At 39.5% G+C, this 10,045-nt stretch overlaps 1 protein-coding gene across 3 annotated transcripts; it reads right to left on the bottom strand.

Annotated features, from left to right (window-relative positions):
* Window positions 1–2,966: 2,966 nt before the first annotated feature.
* LOC148097308 (uncharacterized) lies at window positions 2,967–5,031 on the bottom strand. Of its 3 annotated transcripts, XM_087832298.1 has the most exons (3): window positions 4,887–5,031; window positions 3,177–3,559; window positions 2,967–3,113 (listed from the first exon to the last, which is right to left on the bottom strand). In XM_087832298.1, exons 1-3 carry the CDS (start codon window positions 5,029–5,031, stop codon window positions 2,967–2,969), a joined length of 675 nt encoding a protein of 224 aa, XP_087688424.1. The 3 variants fall into 3 exon arrangements, with proteins under 3 accessions (XP_087688424.1, XP_087688425.1, XP_087688426.1); XM_087832299.1 differs by lacking the exon at window positions 4,887–5,031 and having other exon boundaries at window positions 2,967–3,106; window positions 3,218–3,464; XM_087832300.1 differs by lacking the exon at window positions 4,887–5,031 and having other exon boundaries at window positions 3,234–3,464.
* Window positions 5,032–10,045: the final 5,014 nt, after the last annotated feature.

Here is a 10,045-nt window from a genome sequence, read left to right as displayed (position 1 = left end):
TTTTCTTCTTTATATAACTTTTTGAATATCTTCACCTTTTCTTTGTTTTTGTAAATCAAAATGAATAAATAATATTCACGGCATCTCATTTTTAATTGTTCTGTTTTATTGACGACAGTTTTAAGAATCATTCAAATGATGATCATCAATTCTAATATCTATAAACAGTAATAAAAACAGGGCTGTGTTTCACGTCAGCTTCATTTATTTGTAGCCATGGTTAGATTTCATTTGCAGTAGGCAGTCATCCACCTTTACACACACATTTACACAACAGTACAAAAGTAGGAATATTTGGAAACATCTCTGTGATCTCTACTAAGACAAAAGGATCGGAGAGGCTGGTGTCGTCTCAACACTGTTCATAGTGTTTTCCTTCAGTGCTGCTGACAGCGTCTCACAGCGTGGTGTGATACGTGATACCTTGTAAATTAGTCATTTACCTCAGAGACGATTTTTAGTTCATGTTTGTTTTCATCACTCGTTGTCGTCACACCGAACCTCCTGTAATAAACTTCACTTAATTCTTCACCATCGAGCGTCTGAGTTTTGTCTGCGCCTGAGTCCACTCCTCGATGACAACATCTGTTTCATATTTTGTCTTTTTCACTTCATAGTAAATCACTTAAGTTATAGATTATTTACCCTGACATAAAACACAAATCTGTGGAATAAATCTCATCAGATTTTATATTTGCATTAAAGATTTTAAAATCACAGATTCTTTAAAAGCATCACTAAAGTTCAGCGAATTGATAATTTATCCTCCTGCACTTGTGTCAAATATGGACACGCCTTTGTCCTCATGAAAGTTTGCCTTCACTCAGACCCATGCCCTGCTGTTCCTACCATGCCAAAATACAGGAAACTGTCAGGCAATGAGTTGGAATAAAGTTGAATTAAACCTTGAAACACAGAGATGGATGATATTTTATACCTTTCATTTAGAAACAGTCAAAGCAGACGGGGTCATTTTGGAGCCCAAAGGAAAACGTGATTATTTGCTGCCAGTAAAAAACTTGAAGTAGTTTAAAAACAGCTTCCTACATTAACTTTGACATAAACCCGTCTGTGATCCAATGCAATTTTATTTATAAAGCACTTTAAAATACCCAGCACAGGAACAAAGTGCTGTACAGAGAATAAGTTAAAACAATAGAATAACAGAAAACAGCAAAATAAATAAATAAAACACATCAAACATAAAATTAAAACAGCCCTATATTAAAACAAAAACAAGATAAAACAGCATCGAATCTCCTAAAAACAACTGAAATAAAGATAAAAATATAAACCAACATCTCACGTGGTGTCAAAGGTCAGGGTAAAGAGGTGGGTTTTCAAGAGTGACTTAAAAACTGATAAAGAAGTGGCCTGTCTGATCTCTAAAGGAAGCTCGTTCCACAGTTTTGGAGCTGCTACAGCAAAAGCACGATCACGAAGTTTACGCCCAGTCCTGGGTACATGCAGGAGCAGCTGATCAGCTGACCTGAGAGAGCGGGTGGGTGTATGAGGCTGTAGCAGCTCAGAGAGATAAGATGGGGCGAGGCCATGGAGAGCTTTAAAAGTAAATAAAAGAATTTTAAAATGAGTCCTAGAAGAAATGGGCAGCCAGTGAAGTGAAGCTAAAACAGGGAAATGTGCTCAAACTTTCGAGTGCCAGTTAAAAGACGAGCTGCGGCATTTTGCCTCCTCTGTAGATGACTAATATATGATGCGCTGAGCCCAATATAAAGTGCATTACAGTAATCCAGCCGAGTGCTAACAAAGGCGAGGATCACTGTCTCAAAGTGCTGCCGTGAAAGAATTGGCTTTATTTTTGCAGCTGCCTGAGCTGAAAGAAGCAAGATTTTACCACTGCCTTAATCTGATTGTGATCATCTGTTAAAGCGACCGACTCTGGTTGTGAAACAATAATCACAATAACTGATCATTTAATGTATTTTTTTACACATTGACAATTTATACTTTAAAAAACACTCAAATGAAGTGGGGACATTTCTGACCCTGAGGACCACAGGTGTATGGAAATCAGGACGACATTATGAGGGTTAAATCTTAATATTAATATCAACAGAATTTATAGCACAGCGTGAACTTAATAAATATTCATCACTGGTTAAATCATCAAATTGATGAATGTTGTTTGTTTGAGTTTGTTTCTCTGTGCTGGTCTTAATTATAATAATTATGTTTTTATTTCAATTTTTAACTCAATTATATTATTTGTATAAATTGTACTAGTCTGAATAATTAAGCTGATTAATCAATGACACATTTTGATTAAACATTTTACATATTTATAATTATTAGAAAAAGTGAGAAAGATGCTCAATATCCATCTGAACTGATGGTGTTTTGTGAAATTGTTTTTACAAATGTCTGTAACAGCTCTGAGTTCACACTTTGTTTCTCTCACACACATGAACACAGATGCTTCCTGAACAACTTTCAGCAGAGTTCATGCTTGTAACTGTCATTGTGTTATTAAAGTGAAAAGCCACAGCTAACGGTGTGGAGGCTGCAGAGCAGAAAGCCACACAGCCCGTCTGCTGCAGGAGAGCAAGTTTATGATCTGTGAATGCTGCAGTCACACAGGTTATGTATCACAGAAGAAATGAGAAATGCATTCTTAAAATCCAAATCTTTATTTTTACTTCAGACAAATAACTACACTGTTATTTTGTTGTGGTGGGATCTGAATGCATCAGCTGAGTTTTTCTGCACAGCTGAACAAAAAATTAATTAAACGTTACATTAAAAAATGTAAACTTCACAAAGAATCTGCTTTATACAAGCACACAAAGCACACTTATTATGTGCATTTATATTAAAAGGTTTAAGATGTTAAATGAGAAAAGGTCAAATTTTCAATAAACAAACATTGAACCAACCAGAAGTTAATTTACATTTCTGACTGCTGACTGGAGGAAATCTGATGGTGAGAAAAGGCGAGCAGGAAACAGTCAGTCAGCATGTGTGCAGTTGGTGGACGCTCCCTTGTTTTTGAGCATCAGAGAGAGTCCACAGCAGTACACCAGACTCTTCACTATCAGCACTGTGTACAGCAGGCAGAGCAGCTTCACCTCGTGTGGAGAAGGAAGAGCTGGAAGCTCTGAAACAGAAAAGGAGTCAAATGTTTGGAGCTGCAGTGAGAAATGTCAGTCCTCTGCTGCTCTGCTCTCTTTGACAGCATCTCCACATGAAGCTGAATCACTGCTCAACACAGTCACCAAGCCTTCATTACCTTGTTGTGTTTGGGCCTCCACTGTGCCCCCCTCGTGCTTCACCCAGCAGCTGTATTTATATGTGTTGGTGTCCTGCTCCTGGATCAGTAAGATGGAGGCGCTGTGTCCCGACTCTCTGAGCTCCAGCTGCTCTCCCTCAGCAGGGGGCAGCTCCTCCGCTTCTCCGCCGTTCTTCTTCTGTCTTTTCCAGGAGAACTGGACCAGAGGAGGAAACATGGCTGAGGCCACACACAGCAGGGAGCTGTTCCCCTCCAGGTGGGCTCTGGATGCTGCTGGGTACACGCTCACCACGGGCTTCACTACCTGCTCATCTGAAGTTTGACAGCAGCAACAAGCAGCACAGACACACATTCACACAGTCAGCAGCAGCTTCCAGCACTGCACTGCATTCAGTCTGATCCTGGAAACTACATGGACTCTGATCACTAAACTACTCATCAATACAGCACAAAGTTCACTACATACACTGGATTCAGCTTCATATCAAACACAGTCATCACCTCATGTCATCATGGCTCACATGACGAACACTCAGTGTGTCTTTACATCATGAAATAAAATATTTGTTTGCTGATATTTTAATATATTATTTATCACAAATGTACGCATATATAGATTTGTCTTCAAACTATTTAAATTATATTTTCCATCTTAAACACAAGTTTTACCAGAGATATTAATAATTCAACATGATTTAATTCCAGCAATGAAATTTCCACTTTTGTATCCGTTTTTAAACAGGTGTTTTATTCATGTTTTAATCAATACTATACTTCTTTCACAGACTTCACAATCCTTAAAAATGTTATTGGAATAATTTGAAGGGCACTACATCTATTATTTAGTTTGATTATTGTGTTTTTATTTTGTTTTGATTATATACGGTGTATGTTTGAATTAATGCACAAATTAAATGTAATTAAGCTGCAATTTGAATGAGAATTAAATACCTTTTTTCAACAGTATAAATTAATTCATCATTATTTATAATATAAAATCTAAAGAATCTGAAACGTCATGAAAATTATTTTTCTGAAGAAATATTTACTGAAATATGACCATTGCTGAATTTTTTCTTCATTTCTAATTTAGACTGACAAATCAAACAAGCAAGAAACACAAACATGACTTTAACAATTTCATATTTTGTTGTTTGATCTATATTATTTATTATTTATATTTTTTCTTCACTGTTTAAACACTTTTTGTGTCCCTAATCAGTATCAATGTCAATTTATATATTAATATATTTTTAAAAAATCACCAATAGAATCTATCTTTGAATATTAAAAACATGTTTACATTTTCATTTATATTTACAAATGTACTACTGTATTATTTTAACATCAAATATGATCTTGTGTTAAAAACCAGCAGAATCACTGAGAGGATCAAATCCTAAATATTTGTAACATCACTAATATTTGCAGAAATAAAGAATAACTTTAGTTGTTCAGTGAGATTTCAACATGTTTTCAGAGATTATTGAGCTTTTCTTCTGTAACAATGGCTGCAGATGAATTCTCTACTAATGACGAAAAACTAACATGTAAAGCCTGAAGCAGCAGAAACTGACTTTAAACACATTTTCAGCTTCTACAATAAAACAACTGAAGGAAAATAAATGTTTGTTCTTACCTGTTACAGACAGTTTAGTTCCAGAGCCAAAGATGAGGTATCTCCATCCTGTTCCTCTCACAGTGAGAAAGACTGCTACAAAAACCTGTCTGCTGTTGAACGTGTCAGCTGAGGTGAATGAGTCCAAATGAGGAAGCAGGATCATATTTCAGCTCCATGATGTGTTTCTCTAATGTTCATATCAACATGACTGTCTCTTCTTCTCTTTTCTTTTAGCCACACTAGCAGCACGGCTCTGATGTTAATGTCAGTCTGTTGGTCAGTCCACTACTTTAGTCCACATGAAAATAGAAAATCACTATATAAGCACCAGTCCATTTATCCCATCAATGATGCCACCACTACAATGAAACATCTGCTGATAGTATCATGGTTTGGCCCATCTGGCTCACCATCATTAATCACACAATCAATTTTGAATTATAGCAGCAAATTCTGAAGAAAACTATCAGAACATGTGTCTGTGAACTGAATCTCAGGAGAAAGTGGGCCATGCAGCACCACAATGACACAAACCAGTCAAGTTTGTTTTCTTTGTTCCAAATAATGTTGAGAGAAAAATAATACAGTGAATCCAGCGAGTGATGTGATGAGTCTCTGATGTCTTTCTGATGTGGTTTTGTTGCGTCCTTCAAACCACACCTGGTGTATTTTAGAAGAGAAACATGTTGGTCTGCACAGGCTCTTCTATTTTCAACACTGACAGGATTTCCTTTGCTGTTTCTTCTGTTTTGCACATTTTCCTCTGTTTTCTGCAGCTTGATGGAGCTTCTGTAAAAAATAGATCCAGAGTTATTTTTAGTGGTGCAGAGCAAAGAGATGCTTCAAGGATGCTTCTGAAATGTGCTGTGGCATGTCTGCTGGAATCATCAGTGTTGTACTGAGTGGCCTCAATCAGCTCCAGCAGCCTCGTAGGAACACAAAGTGTCCATGCCTGCTGTTAAAAATAGAGCTTTGCAACAACCAAGTCCAACAGAGTCCAACAAAAATGGTGTGAAAGAGCTGGAAGTGAGCAGTTCATGTGAGAAAATCCAACATGTCAGAATTAAAGCTGCTCTGTGTCAAAAATGGAGTCAAATTCTTCCAAACTGATGTTGGACTGATTATCAGTTACTGCAGGTGCTCCAGCCGAGGAGGAGCAGGAACCAGCAGAACTGCCAAACATCACACACACCACAAATGCCACACTCACAGAGAGACAAAGATAGAAAGCAGAGGGAGGAAAGATAGATGGTGGGTAGGCAGCAGAGGATCAGGGGACCATAACACCATCTTACACAGTTATTAACTAATGAGCTCATTGACTAATCTGAAACATCACTTTGATTTTTCTAACAGCTTCATTGGAATTTCAGCTCACAGTGGATCTGCAACATGAGCAGCTGAAGACCTTCAAGAGACGAACTTGAGGCTTAAACACACAGTTGTACAGAAACTTTGGCAAAATGGTTTAAAGGAAACAATATGAAGTTATCAGAGTGATCATCACAAATCTGATCTCAGCTCAATAAAACAACAAAAAGTTTCTGATGGAAGAAGTGAGACAGAGAGGCTGAAGTCCCCTTCACTTTCCCCTGTCATCAAATTTGTAGAGTGACAATTACAGATCTGATCTCAGTTCAATAAACTATTACTATTAGCAGACATTGGTCTGCTAATAGTAAATCATCTTTATTTTTAATCAAAGTTATAATCAGAGATCAGAGATCCTGATCAATATGTTAAATAATAAATGTAGTTTCAGAAAATAAAATAACTGCTGATCTTCTGTAAACACAGTGATTGGTGACGACCTACCAGAGGGAGGAGAGGTGGGGTGAGTGAACACTTGTCAGAACATAAATTGGAGCCTCAGAGATGTTCAGGTTCTGTTTCCAGCAGTTCTGTGTGATGAGCAGTTCAGATGATCGGATACCAGAAATTCACCATTGGAAATTCTGGCAGAGACACCAGAGGGATCAAGCAGCTGCCCAGACAATGGACTTACAAATTCAACATGGATTTGGCTCCATCTCTGCTCATCATCATCATCATCATCTTTGCTCTGTTGGATTATAATTCTAATGGTTTGGATTCCCATCATTTTCCTGGTGGATTGCAGCTTCTCCCAACACTGAGAAGATCTGGGGTCTCGCTGTATTCCTGAAGTATCAAATATTCAAGGATTCCTGCTTTCCTGTTGGATTGTTTCCATTAGCACAAAAACACTGAGATGAAACAAAATTCAGCACAAGATCTGCTCATTCTCTCCTCCAACCTCTCTCATCCTTTCAAATCAGCATTAGCTCAGAGTAGGTTAATGAGATAATTATGATTGATGTGATTTGCTTATTATTCTGTGACTGTTATTATCTTTTAACTCTGCCTCTGCTTCTCTCCTGCCAAATAAAGTGTCATGGTCTGGGTGAGCAGCTGGGATTTTCCATCAGTGCCAGAGCACCCTTGGCTCCGCCCGTGGGCAGGACTTCCTCAGCTTCACGCATCTGGAGCTGATTGGGGCAATCAGGCCAAAGAGGGATTTAAGCTCTGCGCTGTCATCTCCTCCTTGTTCTCCAGTGTCGACTGCTGCGCACCGCTTGGATCGCAGCTCCGTTCCATCTCACTGGGAAATATCTCCAAACCTCATCTGCCTGCCCTCCTGCTCACTCACCACTTTGGATCCAACGAACCCCAGGTCAGCCGTTTCACCTCCCCCTCGATACCACACCTCCACCTCCTGCAAGTAAGCTGAAGAGACTCTCATAATTACCCTCTCTGGTAAACCACTTCAACCCAGCTCTAACTCCGCTCTCCTCTCTCCCCAGTGTGACCAATACTTACCTGCCTAGATCCAGTTGTCCTCACGTTCATGCCACGCTAATAGTTCCACGGCTACTTTTCCACACCGCAGTTTGCCACATTATTGTGGTTTCACCCATATTATATATTCACCAATAAATTGTGTTAAAACGCCCTCTTGCCTCCGCTCTGTGTGTCTGCGCTTGGGTTCTGTTCAAGTTGCTGGCCTCCGTCCAGCGTGACATAAAGTAAAATATCCTGTAATTACAGTCTAAATTGTGGACGTACCCTTTTTAAACCTTTGTGAAATAGTAAAGGTAAAGGTAAGAATATTAATCATTTTATTATAAACAGCTCTTAGAGGTTACTCTGGGCCTTTAAATATAACACTCCCTTGGGCCTGACTGTTCAGGCCTCTAACATCAACCCTGTTACTAACAAGTTCCACGATCTAGGGGGGAGCTGTCATACTGAGGGGACTGGTAGGATTTGACCTGCAAGGCTACTCAGCTCTTTGTTTCTTGTCAGTGGAAAGAGGGACAACACCTGGACTTTGGTCATTCGAGCTGGGCGAGTCCCCTCACCCACACCGGCTCTATGTGAACTCTACAGACCAGCTTAACTATAAATCAGCTGCAGATATGAAACTGGTGATCGTTGGATCTCCAATTTTTATGGTATCTATGAAGCGCCTTGAGGCAACTTTTGTTGTGATTTGGCGCTATATGAATAAAATTGAATTGAATTGAATTACTGTGTGTGTTTGCTTGTATGTGGAACTGTGTGTGGCTGGGGTGTGTTTGTTACCTTTGTGATGGGGAGCCTTTGTCAGCAGCCTCCCAAGTTTCTGTTGCCCCGATCCACACTGGAAAAGCTCCTGCGGTGACTAGTTGCTGGCGCCATGTCTCGAAGGTCGCACACTCGGCGCTTGTCGAGTGTCCTGCATCCAGCGTTCCCCTGGAATATTGCTCGTGGCCTCGCAGATTCACGTATCCAGTGGATCCGCTGTGGATCACCTGCCCAGTGTGTGGGAGTAACAACAGTCAGTCGTCTTTGTCAAGTATGGAGGAAGGAAGGTAGCAGAAGTCTTGGCAGAAGAGAATATCCAAGCTAATGGACATCATCCCAGTGGGCCCTGGTGTTGTTAACAGAAAATACAAAGGTACTGTTACATAAAATATAAGTTTAGAGAAAGTTCAGAGAATAAGATCCACACCTCTTCTAGTGTCACAGTTACACATCCTCATCTTTCAGAACAAGAAAGCAGCCTTCAAGGTGGATTTGAAACAGTTGCATTTAATAACACAGATCATATTTAAAATACACATACAGGTAAATTTATAACAGAAAGTTTAACCTCCACAAAAAACTTCAAAATAAATGACCAAGACTGTGACAAATAAATCAGCACAACATAGAAAGTTAGCTGTTAATACGAGAGCATCAATTTTAATCTGTTAACCACATGTTAACATGTTGCAGCTCCAGCATTTTCTTTGATTTATCAATTAAAGTATTAAAATGAATCTTACAGTAATGAGTCTGTGTCCTTTATGAACTATTAGTTTATTAGATTTATATTGATTGACTGATTGATATTGACTGATATACCTTTATTAGTCCCACAAGGGGAAATTTCATAAGGCTGCCGACCTATTGCACGCAATGGCGGCGCCATCTTACCCCCCCGACCATACATACATTACACAAAACATCACATGGGGAAGACAGGTCAGAGAGGTCTAACAATGGAAAATGCACCACATGAGGAAAGATAAGGAGAAAAAAATAACTCCCCCCAGACTGAGCTCCAACAGGGAGATCAGGGCCCTGTTTCAGAAAGCCGGTTTAGTGCAAACTCTGAGTAAGTATACCCTGAGTTAACGAAAACTCTGGGTTTTCGGTTTCACAAAGCGAGTTTAGATTAATTCTGAGTGAGTTACTATGACAACACACTCCGTGAAGCTAACCTGCCCCCTAGCAGGTTTACTTCATCTAACCCTGACTTTCTCCGCCTCTTTGTCGGAAACCTGACTGTAGGAAGTGTCAGACATGGCGTGCCCCTTCCTTGAAGAGCCAGTAGATGTTGAAGCCCAAATTCTCCGCAGAGCTCTCCGCCGGGAGAGTGATTAGAGCGCGTTTGGACATTTTATCATTTCCTGATGATTTTCTGTGTGAACGTTACCGTTTTTCAGCACAATCTATAATTTATTTGAATAACATCCTCAGGCCTAATATTGCTCATGTGACACATCGCGGACATTCTCTCAGTTCTGTACATATTATTTGTATTGCACTTCGGTTTTTTTGCAAACGGGAGCTTTCTATATAATATTGGTGACGCTGAGCACGTTTCCAAGGCTACCGTCTGTCGGGCAGTC

The sequence above is a fragment of the Neolamprologus brichardi genome, chromosome 18 (genome assembly GCF_056152115.1).
Source record: "Neolamprologus brichardi isolate AB-2024 chromosome 18, ASM5615211v1, whole genome shotgun sequence".
Taxonomy (NCBI): domain Eukaryota; kingdom Metazoa; phylum Chordata; class Actinopteri; order Cichliformes; family Cichlidae; genus Neolamprologus; species Neolamprologus brichardi.
The sequence above is the reverse complement of the archived record's forward strand: the minus strand, read 5'-3'. Positions and strand labels throughout refer to the sequence as shown.